The 24,375-nt window shown below is 37.2% G+C and overlaps 2 protein-coding genes across 8 annotated transcripts in view; one reads left to right on the top strand and one right to left on the bottom strand.

Annotated features, from left to right (window-relative positions):
- Window positions 1-10,657, top strand: part of ccdc146 (coiled-coil domain containing 146) — a 63,568-nt gene extending 52,911 nt beyond the window's left edge. For all 7 annotated transcript variants that reach the window (XM_082167804.1, XM_082167801.1, XM_082167800.1 and 4 more), the window contains 12 exons: window positions 88-274; window positions 825-917; window positions 1,040-1,210; window positions 1,571-1,659; window positions 1,875-2,039; window positions 3,293-3,517; window positions 3,619-3,847; window positions 5,716-5,838; window positions 6,189-6,326; window positions 6,636-6,884; window positions 7,217-7,418; window positions 10,399-10,657. In XM_082167804.1, coding sequence (XP_082023930.1) covers window positions 88-274; window positions 825-917; window positions 1,040-1,210; window positions 1,571-1,659; window positions 1,875-2,039; window positions 3,293-3,517; window positions 3,619-3,847; window positions 5,716-5,838; window positions 6,189-6,326; window positions 6,636-6,884; window positions 7,217-7,417 — 1,870 coding nt within the window. In that variant the 3' untranslated portion in view covers window position 7,418; window positions 10,399-10,657. The remainder of the gene's footprint in view (window positions 1-87; window positions 275-824; window positions 918-1,039; window positions 1,211-1,570; window positions 1,660-1,874; window positions 2,040-3,292; window positions 3,518-3,618; window positions 3,848-5,715; window positions 5,839-6,188; window positions 6,327-6,635; window positions 6,885-7,216; window positions 7,419-10,398) is intronic.
- gsap (gamma-secretase activating protein) lies at window positions 8,635-24,254 on the bottom strand. Its single transcript, XM_082167814.1, has 31 exons — window positions 23,738-24,254; window positions 23,467-23,528; window positions 23,165-23,221; window positions 22,716-22,785; window positions 22,529-22,576; window positions 21,056-21,144; window positions 20,889-20,958; window positions 20,708-20,757; window positions 20,503-20,607; window positions 20,328-20,384; window positions 20,159-20,208; window positions 19,993-20,072; window positions 19,542-19,619; window positions 19,376-19,462; window positions 19,138-19,230; window positions 18,259-18,479; window positions 18,101-18,170; window positions 17,936-18,015; window positions 17,685-17,765; window positions 16,911-17,045; window positions 15,922-15,980; window positions 15,602-15,633; window positions 14,765-14,826; window positions 13,842-13,937; window positions 12,601-12,671; window positions 12,419-12,513; window positions 10,915-11,034; window positions 10,510-10,571; window positions 9,609-9,713; window positions 9,257-9,353; window positions 8,635-9,159 (listed from the first exon to the last, which is right to left on the bottom strand). Exons 1-31 carry the CDS (start codon window positions 23,817-23,819, stop codon window positions 9,059-9,061), a joined length of 2,565 nt encoding a protein of 854 aa, XP_082023940.1. The 5' UTR covers window positions 23,820-24,254; the 3' UTR covers window positions 8,635-9,058.
- Between the last annotated feature and the right edge of the window lie 121 nt (window positions 24,255-24,375).

Here is a 24,375-nt window from a genome sequence, read left to right on the forward strand (position 1 = left end):
AGTCATCATAGTTGGGTAAACGTCTATAGCCAAAATAATCATTTAAAATTTTTTTAAATCTACTGTATTAATTGTTTTGGACTACAGGGGTCTGCTGGAGATCAAAATGGAAGAGATTGTTGCTGAGTGCAAGTCTCTACATGACAAACTGGCCCGAGATACACAGCTGAAAGACAAACTTATGCAAATCCTGAAGAGGAATGAACTGCAGCTGAAACATGCCAGCGACTCTCTCGCTGAAACTCAACAGCAGCGTGAGAGGACCCAGGCTCAGGTGAACCAAAACAAAATCTAGTTTCTTATACGTATATACATCTAGAAGCCCACATGTAGATACAATATTTTCACCCACACTCAATCCTAATAAAAAAAATTATAATAATATAAATTATCAAACATCATACTGTAAGAGGATTTTCCAGGGTTTACAGATTTTGCAACATTTAAAACAATTACTACAGACAAATATTTTGTGATGTTCTGCATTTCAGAACTGCTGTGGAAGCATTTCTTTCTCACGTTATGTACGGAAAGACTGATGAATCATATAATAACAGGAACTATTAGTTCCTTTGGATTTTAAAGATTTTAATTGTGTCATAGACGTGGTCTGGTGTTTATTGCAGCACTAGTGCTCCCCTATAATTTCCTGTCTGATTTTTAACTGTCTTTTTCATTCAAATGGAAAAAGCCCCCCAAAATTACTTTTTTAATCATAGATATGAAACTTTTGGGAAGTAACAAGCTGTACTCTATAAACTATTTTAAACAACATCATGCTAATTATTTTATAGTTATTTCATATATGTAAATTTTTTGTGCAGAGAGACACAGTCCCAGAAGGTGACAGCTTGTTGCAGAAAAGAAAAGATCTGGAAAAGGAAGTGGAAAACCTAAAACGCAGTTTGATTAGCAAGGTACCATGCACATTATGACAAGTGGCTTGAAGTTTACATTATCTATGAACTGTTTGGCAAGATTCAGTATCACATTTGTATGTTTAATGTGTGTGCTTGTGCGTGTGTGTGTTTGTGAGTAGCAATCTATGGCAGGGCTGAAGGTCCAGCTGGTTCAAGAGCGTGTGGAGCAGGAACAGGCTTTAATTAAAGAGTCCTATCGGTGTAGAGATGAGCTTCATCACCTTCATCATCTCATACTCATCAAAGCAGATGAGAGAGAGCAGAAGAGCCATGATCTGCTCAAAGTGCAGGTTAATCCCTTTATGTACAACTCAATCCAAAACAGTTACATCAGCATCACTGAATTTTATTTCTGAGCTCAAATACATCAAACTATGAGAGCAACCAACTTATTGATTTTTAACTATAAATTACATCCTGTAGCATTTACTCACCCTCATGTCATTCCAAACCTGTATGATTTACTTACAAAATTAAGTATGCAAAAAACACTATAAAATTACAATAAAATTGCTATATTCTAATTATATGTGTTAGTTTAAGTCTACGTTGATTTAAACTTCTGTCTTTTTCTCATGCTGGTTTGGAACAACATGAGGTTGAGTAAACTATGTATTAATGCTTGGTGATTGATATGAATATCGTTGCAGCTAAAATATAAGCGCTCCAAACAAGATCTGCAGGGGAAAGGAATGGTTATTCAAGAACACTTGAAACAGACTCAAGAGACCCATTCAAGGTACTTACTGGAGATTGGCATGAACTGTATATATGGGATTAAATTGAACTAAAATACAAGCAAAATACTTAATTTTTTCTTATTGTTATGTTCATTTTTCCTATTATTCAAACAGAAAAAAACTGGCTCTTTTACCTGATTTAGAATGAATCCACTTTGTTAGCCTATAGTCTGCTCAGTAAATGCATTCTTAAATCCAATCTTACCCTCACCAGGCTGGGTGTGTTTGCTAAGCTGTATGAAGTCACCAAGGCTGAGCGGAACAAATACCTGAGCCTGATCTACATCTCAAACCAGAACCTGGCAGAGATGAAAGAGAAGCTGGATATCCTGGAAGAAAATAAAAAAAATCTGCACTTGATTACTATCAACAAAGACAAGTACCTTAGCTATCACGTTACATGCCTAGTATTTTATCTTTGCACCACACATCATAAGATATCGGGTAACGCTTTACAAGTTTCATTTGTTAACATTAATTAACTATATTAAGCCCCTTTCACACAGAGATTCCGGAAAATACATGGATAAAGTGACCCGGGATTTGACCCGGGTTCGTTTGATTTTGGTTCATTCACACTGCCAGTGATTTTCCGGAATCAGAGAGTGCGTTCACACACAACCCGTAAAAATGGCGTAAAGACACGTGACATCGATGTGACTTGTAATCTCAGCAGCGTCTTAAGTTTGCTTATGAGCTGCGATCTCTCTCTCGAGAAACCACGCTTGTGCATTTTTTTCTCTGATTCGATCATAAACTTGCGCATTACGCACCGTTTCACAGCTGGCGAACGATCCCGGCTTCAGCGTCATCACATACGACACGGCATTATTACGGCTTTTGTTCACACAGCGCGCGTTCCGGGACTGAACACGGCAATGTTACTAGGTCCCCAACACGGCATCGATCCCGGCATAAATCCCGGGTCGAGTTCGAGTTCACATAGAAGGCGCTCTGGCAATTTGCCGGCAATTTCCCGGGTTCAAAGCGCTGTGTGAAAGGGGCTTTAGTTAACATGAACTAATAAAGTACTTCTGCATCATTACATCATGTTAATCTCAGCATTTACAAAAACAAAAAAAAATCTAAAGTTTTATCGGGTAACGTTATGTAAGTCAAAGTTACGTAATCTGATTACTTTTTTCAAGTAACGAGTAAAGTGACACATTACTTTCCATAAAACATAACTAAGTAATGCAATCAGTTACTTTTTAGGGAGTAACGCAATATTGTAACACATTACTTTTAAAAGTAATTTTCCCCAACATTGTTAACAAAAGTTCATAATAAATGCTGTAAAAATATTTTTTTCAGCGTTGATTCATGTTAGTTAATTCATAAATTAACAATGGTGACAAATAAGATCTTATTGTAAAGGGTTACCAGATAAGGTTTCCATAACAAAGAGATACCATGAGAACAGATTAAGGTGTGTGACAGCAAAAGATTTCCCAACGCAGATTTTGCAATGGTTAATGTTGGTCACGCCACGCGGATTCACCGCATTGATCTTCATACATCGCTATACTATTGACAATAGACAATGGACATTTTTGGGCCATTACATTTCTCCAAAATTTCACTAATATGACTGCACCTTTAGAAATCTTGTATTGCTTGGTTTCACTCTAGATTGCTGCAAAAGTCCAATCTACAGCTCTCTCAAAGCTTAAAGCTCAGAGACCATATGAAGGATGAAACCATACAGGGGTTAAAGGTTCTGCAGGAATTGCACCAGAAACAAGAGGAGCAGAAATTGAACCTCAGCAAGCTCACGGACACAGTCGACATGCTGGAGCAAAACCGGTTGCGTATTTGCAAGAGCAATGATGCCGCCATGCAAGAACGCAACAAGCGGTGAGAGAGAGTTTAGGGAAGTTTTCAGATCTGTCAGGTGAATTCTTACAGTCTGGACTTGCATTTAACTTTGTATGTTGTTTGTGTGTTTGTGTTGCCAGGAAAGTGCAGCTTGTAGAAAGAGAACAGGAATTGTGTGTTTTCTACGAGAGGCTAAATGAGCGGGTTAAAATGATTGAAAAAAGCAACTTAGAGATACAGAACATGGAGGAGGAAATCTGCAACCTGAAAATTGAACAGAAAGAGCAAGAAAGACAGACCGACCTGCAGAAGAAACAGTTGTCAATCAAACGGACCCTGGAGGAAGAGAGCATCTTATTACAGATACAGGTACCTGCAACCCAGTTCTGAAATCAATGTGCAACCACTATCTGAAAAAAATTAAATACAATTACAGGCTTCTCAGAGGGTCTGCCAACTTTTGCATGAGATTGGGAGAAGAAGCCAAAGAGACGATCTGTCAAAGATACATAAATCAAAAAGAAGGTCCAACAATATAAACATTGAGTAAACGAACCACTATAATGCAGTAGAATGTAAGTAAAGGTTAGATTGTATATAATATTCCAAAAATGTATTGCCCTCTAAGGTGCCAATCGTACCCACAGATGTGTTCTTTTTACCATTTATAGTTCCCTTTAAAAGAGATAAAAGTGAAATAAACCATCCTGGAGTTTTATGGAGTCTCTTCATATCAACATCTACTACATTAGAGCAGACCAAATAAACACTTCAATATCAGATCATGTCACTAGTTCTTGATACTTCTGTAGGGCTGTAAAGTCAGGGGTAAACATTTCTTATGTCCCCAGCCACTGCCAACAATAGTTTACAATGCCAAACTATGGTTTAAGTGCAATGTTTCTCATTACATTTACATTTATACATATCCAACACATTATGGCTAACTACCATTCAAATGTTTTGGGTCAGTAATAATTTTTTGAAAGAAATTATTACATTTATTTAGCAAGGATGCATTAAATTGATCATAAGTGACAGTAAAGACATATCATCCGCAACTGATTTCAACTGTAATAATAATAAGAAATGTTTCTTGAGCACCAAATCAGCATTAGAATGATTTCAAATGGATCACGTGACAATATTACTGTTTTTACCATATTTTTGATCGAATAAACGCAGCCTCGTGAGAATAAGAGCTTTCTCTCAAAAACATAAAAAAATCGTACTGATCCCAAACCTTTGAATGGTAGTTTAATGGACTTTGCAGCAAATTTGACAAAGAAAAAAACTTGTTGGAGTAGCTGTTCAACACATCGAAATGGGAAGAAATAATAGGTAAGAAATATTTTTCTGTGTAGGCACAGACATGTGATGACCTTTCAATTACTGGGTATCACAAAATGTCCTGTACTTGAACAAGTCCCTGAACAAGCAACAATTCATCCTACTCTGCATGGAATGCCAGGGAAACCGCCAATCAGAAACAAAGGATTAAGACTCCTGCATTTTTTTTGCAGAGAACTAAATGATGACCTTTAACTCCAGCCCTTTGCCTGTCACGGCAATGTGTTTCATGTTGATGTGTTGGCTTGTGTGTTGCACTTCCTGGCTGTAGTCTCACATAGCACTAATATCATATATCTCTCCCAGATCAAGTCCACATAGACATCTAGCTCAATGTTTCAGCTTTTCTGAGATGCTTAACACCTGCCATGGCCTAAGAGACAATAAAAGCTTTTGTCCTAACCAGAGGTTCTAGCCAGTGGGCATTTTTAGATTATGATGTACAGTATAAGCAAATTATTTGATCAGCAATCAACAATCCAATTACATCGGCTTTGTTATGTTTGTGAAGACATTTCAAACCATTTGGCCCTCAAATGAGTACAACAAACATGTTGGCACCAGATGATTCCTCTGTTGTGACATAGCCCGGAAGCCCCACAATGACTGAAGAGCAAAATGACACATTTGCCGCCAGCCTGACGCCATCAAACCAGCTAAATGACTAATAAACAGACAAGTTTACTCTCTAGGGGGGAGGGGCACACCTACAGAGGATCTATATTATCAATAAATAAGACAGAAAATAAATTAAATTCTAATGATGCATTAAATAAAATAAATTCTTTATGCAGCCTGTATAGCTGTGTAATGAGAGCATAAGGGCTTTAAATGAGTCCACTGTTTTAACGGTGTCCTGATGGTGTGGCTGTTTTTCTATGCCATAGCTTTCTGAGATGAAAGACAGACTGACTAGTCTAGAAGTGACTTTAAAAGTGGACCATTGCAGAGCAAGAAAACTTAGTAGAGAAAATGCATCTCCTGAGGAGCTCATCAAGAAGATTGAACAGGTAATAACAGATTTGCCATATACATTTTTTATTTGTAACACCTTATTTCTTATGATATTCCATTATTGAATTATTTTCAATAATTATTTTAGACCTAGTTTGTGTTGTACATATTAATACTCTTTTACACATTTCATTGTATAACATGAGACGATGTTGACTTAATTTTAATGTATTAGGTAAGAAATTCTCAATGTAAAAATTCTCAGATTGAGAATGTTAATGAACTGATTAAATTAAAGTATCTTCCATAAAATGACTACACAGATCGGTTTTGTATGGTTAGAAAAATAGGCACTCGTATACAGTAGGTACAAATTTTGCTCACTGGTGTGTGCGTGTGTGTTTAGTTTGAGGTGCAACTGGTAGATAAAGAGGCTCAGCTCTTGGAAATGGAGCTTGTGTATGAGCAGGTTACACGCCTTTCTCAGCGCATCCAAATCAAAGCTGAGAACGGTAAAGAAGACACGCTGCATCTGGCTAAGAAAGTAAGTTCACACATTTACTCTAACACACAGCTCAGCAACATGGACCCAGAATTTACATTGGACATCAAGTGGTGACCAACAAGAAAAAAGAAAAAGAAAAAAAAAACCTGATGCCTTAACACCATGCAGACCTCATTATCTCCAAAAAACATCAGTTGCCCATATTAATGAACCATAGCAAGCTCTCTTGCTCTTTAACCAATCCTTCAGCTTAACTAAACGTCAAACTCATGTACTGTTACTGTAAATACAGAAGGTCATGTAGCCAGTAGTTGTATCAAACTCATTTACAATGTGTTGGTGGTTTAGGTGAATGAGCTGCAGGCTCAAATCAGAGAGCGCACTCATAAAATAATGGCAGTGGTAGCGGAGCTGTCCATGCGGCAGGCGGAGTGTATGACCCTAGAGCAGCAGATGAAAGAAAAGGAACTACAGCTGGACTTGTGTCATAGGCGCGTGGAGCAGGGCCTGCCCCCCTCAGACAACATAGAGAACGAGTGGTTGCGTTACCTTCGGGATAAGCACAGACGCCAGGCAGACGCAGAGGAAAAAGCCAGGGTAAGCCTCCAAATGCCATCAAAGAGACATAATACAAATTAAACACACACTACAGGCACACATGACTCAAATCGTACAGTAAGTGTTTTCATGAGATTTGACCTCATATGAACTTCTCGGTCACATTTGGTTTATGTAAATTCATCCTACCATTATAAGGTCAATGTGTCGGATCAGGTCTGTGCTAAAGCACTGATGTCTCTCAATTTCTGTTAAACCTTCAAATGATAGTTGAGTCGTACTTTAATTGAAATATATAGGAAAATATTTCAACCACAGGGCTATTAACATCACGTTTGTGATGAATGTATTTCTATGTTTATGTTTGTTAGATGGCTGAGGAAGACGAGTGGAACCAGCTTCCAAGCGGTGTTTACACCACAGCTGAGCTTCGACCCAATGCTTACATCCCAACTGATGATCCTTTGCCAGTGCCCAAACACTATGGAGTCCTGGCCCCCTTTAAACCCTCCGAACCTGGTGCCAACATTCGTCATATCCGCAAACCAAAATCCAAACCTATTGAGATCTAGCGTGAGTCACACCTGCAAACTGATGATGCTTACAGATATAAAATTAAATGTCCAGATGTGCTCCCATTTCTGAGGAATCTGGTCCATTTCCTCAGAACTAGTGATGTTAACACGAGACTTGTTTGTCATATGGGTCTAATTTCTGAGCTTAGCAGCCAATGCAATGAAGCTTCTGCTGGAGGCATGCTGTGAATTCCAAGAGATTCTTTAGAGATCTGCCAGAGCCGATGGGTGGGAGAGGAGTTAGACAAGATACTATGACCTCTGGAGCCACGCACAGCTGAATTATACAGGGAAATTTATCCCAGAACCAAATGGGACATTTAGTGGAATTGTTTAAGTGGTTTAAAGAGTCTTATTCATCCAAAAAAATCAACTATTTTTGTTAATCACTGTGCATCCTACAGTGTATATATAAATATATATACACATACGCACAGGCCCCATTTCAAAATAGGAATATGGACAATTTAAAAAATGTCCCCCCATAGACCTAATGTAGCCCCGCCCCTTTTCAGCGCTGCGCTCCTTGTCTTTTGACTTCCGGTCTGTATTTTCATAGTGATTTTGCGGCTCGTTTTAAAATCTTCCCGGTCGACTGACATTTGTTAAGTCATCTGCTTTAAACATTACAGTCCTCATGATAACTTTTGTTAACTTTACATTAAGTAAATCCACTTCAAAAGCTAATTACTCCTGGACAGCAGCGCCATAGAAATATACAGAGCGACCGCTAAAACGGAAGTTCAAAGACAATATTCTAATTCAATATTCCGTTTCTCTGGCACATAAGGTCTATAAGCCAGCTTTAAAAAATAAATATTCAGATTGTTGAAAAGAAACAATTTCCAGCATTTAATAGTTGCATTTGTAATAGTGTCCTCTATTTGGAGGCAAGAAAATGCTTCGCTTAATAATCGCATGGCTAATCTTTAGCCAATCATTTAGATGGTTTTATACATTAGTATTTCAACAACCCCTGATCTAGACACAACTGTAGCTTAATAATCAGCTTCATTAATAGTGTGGTTTTCATACACTTTATGTACTTTAAAGAAAAGTAACCAATAACCATCTAAAAACAGCTACAAAGTGAATACCATGCCTTAGAGGCTCAACAGCATAATTGCAAACATACAGGCAGCAATCTAAAATAAGCTTTCAGGAAATTACTATCGACAAGAAGAATCCTATTTTGCAAAATGAAGAGTCCAAAGAATATATGATTTTTTATTTCTTGTTTGTGAACTATTTACAGATGAACCCACTTGACTCCATACAACATCTGAAAAAAAAAAATCCCTTTATGTGTCTTTTCTTGGTCCTCTTCCTTTGTGTGCATAGAAAAGTGCATAACATTCCCCATACGTATTGGCATCAGTAGAGTCAGTACGTGTCCACATGGGCACTAAAATGTGATTTAAAGAGCACACTGACAGCCAGGAAATAATCTTTGGTCAACAGCTTGATTTTGTGCTTCAGTTTCTTGTATGACCTTCCCAAAAACTGAAATTTATTACATTATTTCATTACTACAGTCACCTAAATGAACCAAGTTTTGAACTTTGGCCAGGGGCACTTTTTCCCCTAATTTCCCATGTTTCTGTTTTTGCTACTTTTTCGGTTTGTACTTGGCTGTTTTTACTTGACTTCATAGCCCAGCTTGATTAGAGTCTGCTTTAAGGCCGTCTCCTCCACAAACCTGACATCCACATTCTCCTGCTCTTCAAAAGGGTTCTGAGCTGAAATACAACACCCACACGATCATTACCTTACAGTAAATAATAACATTTACTAACCCAGAACATATTTTATGAAATTATCTCTGAAACCATGTACCTTGTTCCTCCCTGTTCGAGAGAATCTTGGCGAGGTAGTTTAGAGGCAGAAAGTCAGGATAGAAACTTGACTTGCCATAGTCCAACATTTCAGAGTCCTAAAAAAAGAGCATGTGTTTAGCTAGTAAACATAGGAGCATTTGCTCTGATCAAAGAGTTAAAACATTTTATTCTTTGTTCAGGAAAAAATACAATGTCTAAACAGCAGCCGTAATATTTCATTCACCGTCAAGTCTAATAATCCGTTTCTTTCAAGTATTAGTTTCAGTTGTTTGGCAGATATTCAAACCTCTTTTATGCAGTTGTGTTTAAAAAAAAAAAAAATAGAGAGAGACACCCCTTGCCATATTTACCCTGCTCTCTGAGTATTTGTCCAACAGAGTCCTGACGTATTCTCTGGAGATGCACGCAGAGGTGATGGGGTGATCCCACCGATGGCTCACTTTCTGCTCTATATGCTAATTACAAAAACAAAATATCAACATCAAATTGCATTCACAAGCCGTTTTACTTCAATAATGTGACATTTATGATTCAAAAAGAATATTCATTGAGCGAAAATGTTAGGTGGGACTTCGGGAACTGATTTGTTTATGAAAAGTATGGGAGTTCCATACCAGAATGGCACAGCCGGCACCAACTTTTGAGGAGGTTTTTTAAGATCTATCGTTATTTGCCAATATTGCTGTAACCTTAAGTTTATCACATTAACGTTATCTGGCATTTAAATACTGTTAACTACTGGCAACAGTTTAGAAAAGCTGCATTGCTGTAACTGTTTGGCAATTGGTTAACATTTTCTTGGCCCAGAGTAAGTTATATTATATTTTGATAAAAGATTCCTAAGAGAAATTTTGATTCTTTGGAATAACATGCACTGTTGAAACATTCTAAATGACACTAGGAACCAAAATGTTCCCAAAACAAGGGAAGAGGTTGGACACCAGAATGGATGACTGCACTACCATGGAAAACAGCAAGACTAATCACTAAGCTGGAAATTGGCTTGTATTTTTCTAATACACCTGCCGCACTTTCTCACTTGGCTGCCTTAAGACTAGAAGACAAAGACTGAAGCCCAAGCATATGCTGTGACCCAAAACACAACCACAAACATGCTCACATTCCTTTTCTTCTACACAGGATAATAATTGGCATCTCCGAGAGCAGCTCCACGCTGTGGAAATTGAGGAGAGGCGAACCAGGACTTTACAAGACAAACATTTCAAGAGAAGAGTCAAGAAGGAAAGTCACCTCTGGAAGTCTCTTCAATATACTGAACTTCAGCTGCTCATTGGCATCACTGTTGTCTAAACCTGTCATGAGGTAGATAGACAGAAACAGAGAGAGAGAAAACATACTGTAAAATTGTTCTTAAAATAAAGCACTGGCTCCTAAATGACCCTTGTTTTTTGAATAATGTCACATTTTTTTATGAAATCACTCTCATTTTTATCTAAAGGCACTGTTTGATTCAAATCTAACAAATTTTCTCCAGGTCAGGGGTACGGTTTTGCCTATTGGAGTCCTTAATAGAGACCATGAATAGGAAAAAGTTCATAGGTGACAGGTAAAGTCTAACTATTGTATGTACACAATATATAAATAGACAGCTTTTAAGAACATGATATATTAAAATGCGTGTGTTTAAATGTGTACCTGTAATAAGGCGTGAAACAAACGGTTCTGTGAGCTGAAGAAGGCCGTGGTCCACATACTGGAGGAAAGTGTGCCGTGGGAGACAACGGACTCCGAGGACACTTAACAGTGTAGAATAACCTAGGAACAAATGCACAGATAATAAACCACTTTTTTGATTTAACTAGTTTAACCAGTTATGTGATGGACAGAGTGGACAGAACTGAAGGACTTAGTCAATGATTTATATCATAATAATCTTCCAGACGGGTCTGAGCCCAGGCCAAAGCATTTGTGTCAAAGAGCGGATCCACCCACACAGATCTGGCACACTTCAAATTTCAGAAACAGCTTTTTTTTTTTTCAGACACACCCAGCAGCTAAACTACATGGAATTAATTTGGATTTTGGAGAGATGCTCATTTGATTAATCTTCAGAGGATTCAAATGTCTTTGGCCGGGCATAGGAGAACTAAAGGTTCTCTTTTTCCTTTTGACATCATTAAACAATCTCTAAAAGTGTATAAACATGCAAAGAAAACACAGCAGCTCCCTTTTTCTTAGTGTATACGAACATTAGCTCTGTAAAACCCAGTGCGCAGCCTACCTAGACAGCATTCAAGACTCCGAATTTATGCAAACAATCTAATGCAGAATTGTTTTGTAGAGAAAGCAGTTAACCAATGGGAAAAATTGAGCTAGAATTGCAGACGAGGTTCAAGAACTGTATATTTGTCTATCCCTGCATTCAGATATGCCTACTTCCCTACTATATAGTAAGCGAGAAGTAGTATGTGAAATGAGTAGCATGTCAGAATCAATGCTATTCAAAAAAAAAAGTAGGCGAAAAGTAACGGGATGACCTCCTACTTCTGCCCAGATTCTGAAGTGCGCATCTGGCGACCAGTTTGACAGGTTACATGACAGTGACATCATGGCAGATGTAGTACGCCCGGATTACATTCATACTAAATAGAACAGGGGTGTCCAATCCTGCTCCTGGAAGGAGGCAAGTTGGCGCTAAACTCTGCAGGACAACGGCCATCAAGGACCGAGTTTGGACACCCCTGATAAATAACATACTTTTCTATAGTCGCAAAGTAAGCTCCAAATCAAATGTAGTACCTACTTAGACAGTATGTTATTTTAGATGTGGCTAATATACTTTTATTTAATTAAATACTGAGAAGTATTCATAAAAAACAAACAGTTAAATCTAATTAAAATGGACTTTTTTGTCTAATATTTGTTTGTTATGCATTTTTATGATTAATAGTGTATTGTGTTTTCATCATAGTAACATGCTAACATCAAATTCTATTGGAATAAATTATGATTTGAGTCTCTTCATGTGAGGAGGGATATTTGTGTGAGTTCCTGCCCATTTAGAGTGTCACTTATGAGGTCCAGTTAGGATTCTGTCTTAATAGGCAGCTTTTTATGTAGGTAGACAGATACCAGCTCACTAGGTTTTGGAGCTGTTTTCTAAATGTATTCAGACTGTCTGAGTCAGGCTTCCTCTTACCTGGAGGGAGTGGGAGACAGAGCCCTTTAGTTGCTTCCAGAATGCGAAACATCACATGAAACATCGCCCACTCTTCTGAACTACCCTGCTGCTTACTAGAACAGAAACAAGAATCGAAGGCTTTAGATTCAAGCAGTCAAGCACTCTCAATGAGGAAGTAAAACATGGATGGGTACACGTACATGCAGAGCACCCAGGGGCCCAACTTCAGCTTCTGCCATACCAATTCCAACACATGCCAGACCAGTTCCAGCTAAACAGAGAATACAACCATATATTACTAAAAATATTTTAGACAAAAAGCAGATTGAAGACCACACCCATCCCCCATGCAGCTACTAAGAATCTATGAGGTTGTTTAGTGGAAATAAACTCTTCCTGTCAGAGAGTGACTGTCAGAGAGTGTACTGGACAATCTGACTCACTTTCCCTTCCTGTTTTCATGGAGAGCACAAATTCACGAGCACCACCCCTGCTCACTTTAGTTTCACTTGAGCAAGTTCACTAACTCTAACATGCGCTTACGCTAGGCAGATCACGCATGGCTTCTCACATCCTCATGCTCGCCCTGATCTGAAAACAGGAAAAACCACTTAACGTCCATCTGCTTCCCCTCTGGTCTCCCCAATTTGGTGGAAACAGATACATGGTGCATATCTTGAACTTTCCTTCCCTAACGTAATAGAAGCGCAGCACATTATGGGGGTCTGTTCCAATATTCCCGACAAGAAAGAGATAACTATGTTTTGGCAAAAGGACAAGAGTTCATCAAATACTAAGTGCAAGTTTCGAGATCGTCACCCTTAAATTAAGCAATAAGCCCCTTCAAGCCGTGTTTTACAGTGGATTTAGAACAGCTAAGGGGCGTTGTTAGGCACAACGCGGAGCGTTTTAAACGGTTACTCCATAAAAATATCCATTTTAATATTTATTTTACTCATAAAATAAACACCAGCAACAAAAAATATAACGTTATAACACATTTATTCCTCCGCCAAGCAATGTAGTTCCAAAGAGGTTGCTAATCAACACATGCAGCAACAAAGAATCACAAAGGGCAGTTGCGCAGTAATACTAATGTAATGAGGTCACAGGTGTATGTTTGTTGAGTAATTTACAACGGCTTCGAACGCAGCTCAACCAATCAGAATCAAGGACTGGAACTATCCGTTTTATAAAACTAATTTTAGCCCGCACTTTACAATCTAATAGCAGACAAGGTGTATCAATTAATCTGGAACTTCTTGTTGCAAACTACTCACAGAAAGGGTCACAAGCTTTAGTCTTGAAGTGTGCGCTTGGCTTAAGTTTCAGCGCGGTTTTGTGTTGACAGGAGATTTGTCTCGCAGTTGCCAATTGCTAACCCGTGTACTGCATCTGCGAGAGATCTCTAGCGTAATGATGTAAGAGCACAAACACATACCAGCTTTGCAGCATAATTCACCACCAGCAAATCAATCTTTTTCTTCCCCAATCGTGATAAATGTCTGTTCAAGTGTTCTCGGAGTTTGTCCACCATCTGAAAAAGACAAATATATAAACCTTGAGAACAAAGTCAAAACCGTAATTTAAGCCTATTTTAAACACAGGCTTCAAAATTACAATATAATAGTATCATTAAAATGTAATATAATGCTTGACAAATGAAGATCTAAAAATGTTAAAGTACAGTCTGCTGGTCATTATTGCCAAAACTAAAAACAAAAAAACAACAACTAGCTGACAAGAGCAGGAATTGTTGCACTGCCTATTATCTGAGTACTGACCAAATGTTTAAATCAAACAAAAATATTACATTTAGAATACTTTAAAAAAAAGAAAAAAATGAACACCAATTGATTCAAGTGACATGAATCTAGCACAAGACATAATTATGCAGTTTAGCAGTCATCATACAAAGATATTTGACTGCTGAATGAATCACCTATTCCAGAAACCTGTACAATAAACTTAAAATATTTAATTTGAAATTAAATATGTACATATTTAAATAATAAAGCTGGTCTATTTAAACCAGTGTACACTGAAAATTAAGCCCTTAAACGGATTTATCCAAATGGATGACTCACTTTTTATTTTGGTCCATTTTAGATTTGGAGTGAGTGGTCTGAATAAGAATAATACATCTTGAGGACTACTGCAGTCACAACTACATTTTAAGGAAAATCTCCATGTGATTAGGGCTTTTAGGATTTATCCTCATTGTCATTCTCATGGTTTGTATAATGATCTAGTATATGACCCTGATTTCAGCTTCTTTGACCTATGACATGTCAGTTAATTTTGTGTGGAGAGTTGCAAATGGCCACTGCTGGATGCTGGACAACTGAGAGGCTCACCACTCACCAGGCCTACCAGCACCCTCTGCTGTTGGTCTTCTTCCTGAAACAGTGGAACGACACGCCTATCTGAAAGGACAGAAGAAAGGTGAGCGGGGAATTGAGAGTGTAGTTTACACAAACCTGTCATCGTTTACTCACTTCATGTAATTACAAACCCATACAGCTTTCATCCAAAGCTCTCAAATCTCATTCACACAAGCGCTCATTTAAATGTTGGACTCTTTTTATTGGTCACTGTATGGAGCAGCGTAAACATTCTCCAAAGCATCTTCTTTTGTGTTCCACAGATGAAAGAAAGTCATACAGGTTTGGACCAAAATGAGGATCAGTCAATGATGACAGATTTTAATTTCTGATTAAATATTCCTATAAAAGTCCTGACAGAGCTGAATTACCTTAATATTTCTGTCTATGTATATTCTATTTGTAGGAGCTTTGTGGGGACTGACAAGCTTTAAGTGAAAGAAGCATCCTGGACTGAAAGGTATTCAGATAACACAGTAGATTTGTCTTGTGTGTGTGTGTGTGCGTGAGAGAGTGTGTGTTTTGTGAGTAGGGAGGAGATACTGTAATCAGTCTTATATAACACTATGGAATTCCTCCTCCAATTTCCCTAGTTTTTTAACAAGGTTCTTGATTAACTACTGTAGTGTACACATAAACCTGGAGACCGATTACATTCAAACCAAAGAATGTGACCCTGAAACTCCAGTCACTGGGACTTTCCATGAAAGTCTGAAATATTTCCAGGATTTTTTAAAAGGGAATAATAATCTCACAAGTGTACTTTTGTTTTTAACAAAAAACAACGACTGGCCATTTAAAAAAAAGTTTCACTAACCCAAACGCCAGGTGTCCACCATGGACAGAACTCTGCATATAAGACACAAACAGGAAAAGAGCCATTTAAATTGCATCAAGCTGTGTTTCATTTGCCAAAGTCTAATCAAACATCAACAACAAACAAACTCAGCTCAGATAGATCAGTTATAAAAAAGCTATTTCTGTAGCTCAGTTTACATAGGAAAATGATTAGATGTACTGAAAAATTGTCTCGTTTTAAATTGGGTTACTCTGTTTTGAAAGTATAACATGCTCTTCTTGCTTTCCCATGCATAGTCATGCACACATAGCATTCGGTACATGCCGAACTCCACCCACTTTTTTGTGTTCTCCTCAATCTGGCGGTAAGAGTGGGGAGATTTCTTCTTCTCCGAGTTCTGCAGCAATAACAAAAAAGGATATTATAAAACAGAGTTCTAGTAGGCTATGATCCTAGGTTCTGACCAGTCAATAATAGGCACTATGTCTTTTTTTTACTATAAGGATGGCACTAAATGAATTTATTTAATAATATAATGTTTATTGAAACATTTTATTTATCAATCATTTATATTTATGACAATATAAATATATAATATACATTGCTTATAATATTTTTTTGAAAATATATAAATGATATTTATGTAGCAACCTATTCATTATTATAACTAGAGCAGTCAATAAATTAAAAATACTGTAATTAATTCATTTTGTTGTCAAAATTAATCAAATAAATAAAATCTAAGTTAAATATAAATCAAAATCATATGTGTAATTATTGGGTTCTGCAATTTGTTTGAATTGTATATTTTTTAAACTTCTATATTTCTCAAACCATCATGCAAACAATGCTGTAATTCAATAATAAAACAACTTTCCCAATGTAGCCATAATTTAATGTTTCAAAGTGTTTTTGCTGTCTTCAACAGGTGTCCACATTTCCTATGAATGATAGGATTTCACCCGTGGGTAATATTTCACTTTTTGAGCTTCACAGATGATTACATTTCACATGAATCCAAATGACTTTTGTTAAACATCCCATCTGGGTTTAATTTCAACAAATAAATTATCTGTAAAGAATGTCTTTCTCCATTTACATGCTTCACTGGGGATTTTTGTGAATGTGTGTGTGTGAAACGGATGCTTGTGCTATGGCTCCGATCAGTTCCAATCAGTTTTTAGAAATAACACAGACCAGAATAAAACTTTTTGACCAAATAGAATAAACATGTTAACAAATGTGAGTGACGTTTAACAGATTCTGGGTCACTTCAGATGCATTCAAATGCTTTGTGTATGTCCTGATGCGTAATGTGTGGTCTCACCATAGCAGCCTGATATCTGATCCAGTCCTCCTTAATCAGATTGGTCCTAAACCGTGGGCTCGGTACCGCCTCGAAGTACTTCATCCTCTCCAAAACATGCTGTAGCTCCTCCCAGTAACCCTGCAGGCTTTTAGCCTTCAACCACAATAACAACATTATCACAAAAAAAGACTTGCCAAACAGATTTTTCATAGATAGAGCAGTGCAGCATAAGTAACTGTTCCCTTTTGGCAAATAAAGGCCAAAATCTTAAAAATCGATCTGGACTGAAGCCCTGGAAAATGTTTAGGGGAGGTTGCACAATTTCATTCTAAATGAACAACTATCAATTTTTTGTTTCAGCTGACGGTTGAAATCTATTTCACAACTCAAACATTTCCTGATGTGTTTCCCTCTAACACCAAGCAGAACCCAAGCAGCTTTACTGAATTAGATATGGATTCCCGTTTGTCTGCACTAGCACTGATCTGAGACTCTCCTGCCACCTAGTGTTAAGTTGGTAAACTGCTGGTCTCCAAGTTTATTTGTCAGTCCATTTTACCTGTTACTTAAGTGAATTGTGTACAATATGCTCAGGAACATGTATTAAAGTAAATTGGATCAAATTTGACTTTAAATTTAAACAGTTAATCCTAACAGCTCAATATGCATAAACACATCAGCCACACCTGAAATGCTGTCTGATTTTAAACATGTCCTCCTGTTCAGCATGCAAATAATATTTTATGAAATATATGAATGCATGTTTACTATAGACTAGAGAGTATCTCTTACCTTGCCTTTGATTATTGGCTGACAGAGCAGTTCAGGGGTGCATTTCACCCCAGGGATTGCAGTCAGAGCCACAGGAAGCTCCTAGAAATGCAAGTGACACAAATGAAAAAAGGAACATAAGACCCTCTTTTAGGCTTACATTAAACATAGAAATCACAAAAGATATTTTAAAATAAGTCATGTAAAAGCTTTTTATGAGGTGATAAAGTACTCAGTGCACTTTTGAAGTAATAAAGAAGTACAATCCATACCTTCTTCTCAAGCACACAAGAGTATGGCAACAACTTATCTAGGCTCACACACTGCTGGTAGCTTACTCTGTACAGGGAGGCTGAAATGAGAGTAATAGTTATTTCTACCACTAGTTTAGCATGCAAAACAGACATAGGCCACCACATGAACACACAAGAACTCACCTAGAATGAACTCCTGAATCTGATCAAAAGCATCAAAGCTCATGACATTCTCACTGATCCAGTTGATGATCTGGGGCGAAAGATAAACGAGAATCACACATTTGTTTCCAGCACATATCCTTGTTACAAATCTCTCTCTCTCTCTCTATCTCTCACACCTTAAGCTCTATCACAGGATTTGGCTGCAGGTAGACCAGCATGCAGTGCAGGGCAGCGAGCCGCTGGGCCTCAGGCCTGTCTGAACTGAGAAGCTCCAGCAGGAAGTCAGGGTTGAGTTCCATGGTGTACATCCTGCCAGCTCGGGCATCAAGCAGCCTGCTGCCAGACATACTCACAACCTCACTGCCCGAACCCAGTGCTTCAATATGACCATCTGCCCCTGTGAGAGAGCAGAGTAAGGTAATGCACACAGAAGACACACAAAATACAGGTGAATGGATCAGTACTGCAATATCAGTTTTATAATTCATCTATAATTCTTTAAATAAAGAATTCATATTGGCCAGCCCTAAGTCTAACATGCATTACACAAAATAAAAATCACAAAGAAAAATAGTAATGTAAAACTAAATTACAACTGGTTTTACCCAAATGATGCAAAAGTGAAAATAATCAGAAATCCCAAAATAATACTGCAATAGTTCAAATGAAAACAAAAAACAAAAAAACTAACCCTAATAAAAAACAAAACAGAACCCAAAACACTAAACAAAACAAAATCCAAAAACAAACCCTAACAAAACGCAAAAACAAAACAACCCCCCCCCCCCAAAAAAAACTAGACAAAACACAACACAAAAACAAAAAACGAACCCTAACAAAAAACACATCAAAAACAAAACAAAACCCAAAACTAACCCGAACTAAAAACAAAACAACACAAAACAAAACCTAAAACAAACAAAAACTCTAAACAAAACAAAAGACTAACCCTAACAAAAAACAAAACACAACAACACAAAACAAGACCTAAAACAAAACAAACAACTACACAACAACAAAAAACAAAACGAAATACTGAAAATATTATTCCTTACCTGATAGGAAAAGACTGTAGCACAGCAGGTCTTGTTGTCTGCAGTTGATCAGGTGCAGGAAATGATCAGCCAGGTACACCACTATATAATAATCTGAAACAAATAAATCATCACAACCAAGAAGATGACCCTTGACACTATTTTGGATCAATGACTTTCTCTCTTTGAATGAGAGAGAATTGCAGACTGGGTTGGATAGATTTCTGTGGGTTAAATCAATGAGTGATGATGTACTGACCCAGATGAATGAAGATAGGATGGACGGTTGGCAAATTAGCAGGCGCAGAGCCTTTCTCTAGAGACACAGTGAACGTCTTGCTGCAACCTATCAAAGAGAGTCTATTTAATCCTTTGTATAATGATCTATGTGAATGCTTATATCACTGTGGCATGATGTTTTGTACCTCTGTGCACAAATGCGATAGTGTATGTGGCGTCCTTATGCCAGCGCACCGGATGGCTGTAGCACACACACATGGTTCCTTTCAGAGACATTCAGAGATTCAGAACAGCAACTTACATCAGTTCAATTCAAATCAATTAGATGTCACACACAAATCTTAAGCCAATACAGCTAAAATGCAGATCAGCAGAAATCATGTCAACGATTTAAAGCATATAATGCATTTAGGCAATTTACAGTAGGTGATATCAGGAACTGATTATATGCCAGCTTTTATCAACAAAATAAAGCGTCTTTATGATTATCAATATATGCGAAAAAGCAGAGAAAACTTACTCTCTATCCCATGATAAATTAAAAAAAAGTGAAAAACAACAGGTAAATATGGAGTAAATGTGTTAGTATTTCACAGTATGATTTAGTGTTGAAGAGCACATGCTAAAGTAACTTGCCTGATGGGCTGGTGAACACCTCTAACCTGAGACCCTCGTCCTTCAGGTCCTGATAATGATCATGCCCAAAGTTAACAAACCTGTACAAACCAAAGACACAGCTTAATTCTTTTTGCATGGGGTTGGCACCGTCATATTGTTTTTAACTGCAAATTAAGTCACTGACCTCACAGAAGAGACAGAAGACATTTTAGGTATCTCCAATGGAAGCTCAAACTGTTGCACATACAAGCATTTGTTTTTTTAATTAATCAGCTCCTCTAAATATTATAAATATTAATAAAGCAGTAAAAAAGCTTTAGATGTGACACCAAGAAGTGCACACATTTTTTTACCATGGTCTCAAAGTTGCGATCGGGGGAAAATTGTACACACTTCAGTGTGTGTTTATCCTATAGGGTGGAGGGTAAAAAAGGGCTTACACATACTGGAAAAATGTATGTTTCTTCTTCAAAATGCAAAGAACGAGGGCAAGTAAAACGAAAAAAGTGAACTGAAAGAGATAGTTACCCGTGCAGTGAGGTAAAAGAGTCTTTGAGTGTCCGAGTCCCACTGAACCCAACTGAACTCCTCAGCCACTCTCTCTCTGCTCAGACGCTCCGGGTTCAGCATCACCTGTTTAAACCAGCACAAGTACATGTGTTTCCTCAATGCATAGCATACAAGTATCATTAATTCATATAATTTCCACAGCATGTCACATAGCAGCCCTTACCACCCTGTAGCCCTCCTGCCTCGTCAGAGTTATGTGATACAGATCAACATCTGCAGAAACAAAATAACCATTCATGATAAATTACAATAAATATATTTAAACTAGTAGCTTGAACAAAATATGGTATAGAGCAATGTATAAAGCATATTTATGGTATCTGAAACATTTTCACAATACATACAGCCATCCTCTGCCGCCAGCAGCAAATGACTCTCCAGTACGGTGGTCCGGCATGTCTTAGGATAAAGAAACTAGAAAGGGATCGTGGGAAATATAAGACAATTTCAATGTGATCAACACTTTCATTGTGTTTTTCATCACCAGCTTCACATGACGGCTGTTTATTACCTGCACTTTGACCTTGCAATCCACTGCTTTCAGGACCTTTGTGTTGTTGATTGGGTGTATTTCAATGAGAAGTGTTAAACATTTTGACACTAAAGGAAAAAGAAAACAATGTCAGGAGTTAAAGGATAATCTGGACGGCGTGACTGCGAATCTCTGCACATTTAACTGCACCTTGATGTCAGTAGTTTTGTCCTGCTAAACTCCTTTATATACATTTAGATTCTCTGTTTTTTGGCTGCACTTTTATTTCCAACTATCTATGCCTCTTGAATTAAAACAAAAACAAACCAAATAACCATTAAAATTTGTTCAAAATGTATATAATGAGCGATTCATCATGAATCCATCTTTTTCAAACTGTTTTTGTCATAACCTGAATCACTATGGTACGCCTATAATAAGTGCTTGTATTTAGACTATTTTAGACCGAGCGGGACGACATCCACTGCGGAGTAGCCTTGTACCTGTGTGACTCAGTGCCAAAATTTACATAGTGTGCCTCTTAGTCCCGTTCACACCAAGGACGATAATTATAACAATAACGATAATAATGCACTTAAACAGAAAGATATCAGGCGTTGGTGTGGACACTAATATAGTTATCGTTATAGTTATCTTTATAGTTATCATTCCTGGTGTGAATGGGCCTTTAGGCCTACAATTAAACTGTTTGTATGTATTTTATGAAAGAATTAGGGTTTCCTTAAGACACAAAGGTCAAATCCTAATGCCACTTTTATTTAATCTACATTACTGTTACCACAGCAACCAATAAGGGAAGTGAAAAAAGAATGATATAAAACTGCAACTGCCTCTTCTTCCTCAAATGGTCCAACCATACAAATATTTCAGAAACAGTGCGTGTGTGTGTGCGTGTGTGTTTATTATGGAGGCCAACATCTGTGGAAATTATAAACAGATATAAATACATTTAATAAATAAATTAAAAAAGGAACAAATGACTTAATAAAACAAATATAACTAATTTCTAATTAAATAATCCTAAATTCATTTTTGTATTCCTTTTTATTTATTATTTTATTTTTAAATGTATTTTTTTATTCTTTTCAACTTTTCAAATTCATTATTTCATTTCTTTTTATTTATTCCCACAGTGTATTTAATTATAAAAAATATATATTTTTACTTTTCTGTGTGCAACATGGAAATCAGGGAGGTAAACAGTGTATGTGCATGTGTGTGTGCATATATATATATATATATATATATATATATATATATATATATATATATATATATATATATATGCCCTCTTAAAATGATAAATAAAATGACTTTTTATGACCTTGCATTTCATAAAACTGAACCTGTGGGGACTTTTTTTTAATCACACTGTCACACACATCGATTTTTAGTAGCAAATACGATTAAAATGCTCGCAATGTCGAGAAACCTGCCATAAATAACAATTAAAACAGTAAATAATATATTGTTATAAATGATATTCTGTACCTGGTTTAAAGCGGTCTTCTCCCTGTGTGGATTGTGATAGACTGACCGCTAGCACAAAAGAAGCTCACATTAGTAATCACCTTCCCAAACCCAAAAAGTAATAATGATGAACCAAAATAAATGCATTGATGCATGTGCCTGCTAAAAAAACCTGATTTACAGTATGTATATTTGTCAGCAGTCTTACCCAGGAGTGTTTCTTCTTTATTTAAAGAGCAGCTGCTGACACACACTTGCTTGTCAAAAGTGTAGAGGAGCTGTGAACACAAGAGGCACACGTGTGATAGATGATCCTTCCTTTAGCTTCATTCATGAAAACTGGAATAGATGTGCATTTATCGTATTTTTAATATACCAGTGACCCAGTTGCATAAACTGCTAAGACTAGTCTTACAAGTTAGTCATCAAATTTTGTTCTTTAAGACTGTTCAGCACATACAAACTTTGTTGGTCTAATTTGATACCGAAAAGTAAGACTGATAACCCCTAACTAACTGCTAGTTGCTTATACTAATGGCTATGTTTATGCAACTGGCCTCAGAGAGTTTGAATATTGCACTTTATATTCAGTTTATGGTTGGAGTTACATATTTACAGGCCAAATGTTCATCTCCAACATGGTAACCCATTCTGTACCTTATTCTCTGTACTGTGAGGATCATATTTCCCGATTCTTGTAGTTCCTGTTGCCCCCTAAACATATGATTGAATAAAATGAATAACAAAAATAACTTTTAAAAAGTCAAAAGGAGCAAAAAAAGATAATAGTAAGTTAACGCAGTGGCATTCAGTTTGCATGCATGCTGTTTATTTACTACAGTGTGTATTGTATGTACGGTAACGGCTCATGTGCTGTAGACTGGCGACAGATTGTGAACTATGAATGGAACGTCGCGCGCATGACCTGTTAAAGTGACACGACACATGAAACTACTTACTCTCCAAGAGTACACGACCCCTCCATCTCTCTCCACACTCAGAATGCGAGGCTCAAGAACACCTGCACACATTTTAAACAAGTACATCATCTGTGCATGTTTATAAATTCATTAAAATAAACAAAGAATGCTTCAGCAATATATAAACAAAAATAATTCTTATTAGAATATAACAACTATTGTATTAAGTTCGAATAATTATTGCGTTTATATAATATATATATATATTAAAAATATATATGCGCGTGTTGCATTATTTAAGTGCGCTTACCTATATTCGCTCTTTCCTCTTTCGCCAAAATGCTTGACACGACATCTTTTTGAGTGTCAAAAGTGGGGTTTAATCTCAACATGTGTGTGACTTGAGAAGTTGTCCTGCACAGATTTAGCAGAAAGCAAGTACACTAGACCTGCGATTGAGGAAATGACCTGATTTCACGCGTCAGCAGAGACAATAACTGCACACAAAACGCATTGAGAACTAGAAATATGATAACATTTGTAAATACAGTCGCGTGCCGAACACAGACGTACAGTGCGCTGAACATCAACAGATATCTATTGCAACCACAACTAGAACGGTTCTTTGAAAATGAATCGGTCGAACTGCATCGAACTTTAGGAGCTGGAAACGATCGAGCTGACTGGCTATTATACCTAAAAAAAATATTTAAAAAAACATTACGATCAATCATATTCGACTCGAAATGAACCGAAAGTACGTGAATCTGCCGCTCCCGACATCACTATCGGTGTTTACCGAAGCTCTCTGCCATGAGCACATAGGCGGATCCCAAACACTGCTGAGCCAATAAGAAATCACACTCATCGTGCTACATGATGTATTATATCATATATATTATTAATATACGTTCATTTGTCAAACTATCGATCCTTTATATGATTACA

Source organism: Leuciscus leuciscus (assembly GCF_965113295.1).
Source record: "Leuciscus leuciscus genome assembly, chromosome: 4".
Lineage (NCBI taxonomy): Eukaryota > Metazoa > Chordata > Actinopteri > Cypriniformes > Leuciscidae > Leuciscus > Leuciscus leuciscus.

Coding starts and splice junctions, on each gene's coding strand:
- gsap (XM_082167814.1), bottom strand. CDS start 23,819: ATGTTGAGATTAAACCCCACTTTTGACACTCAAAAAGATGTCGTGTCA. Junction 22,786..23,164: donor CTCACAGTACAGAGAATAAG/GTACAGAATGGG, acceptor TTGTGTTCACAG/CTCCTCTACACTTTTGACAA. Junction 12,514..12,600: donor GGCCCCTGGGTGCTCTGCAT/GTACGTGTACCC, acceptor TTTCTGTTCTAG/TAAGCAGCAGGGTAGTTCAG.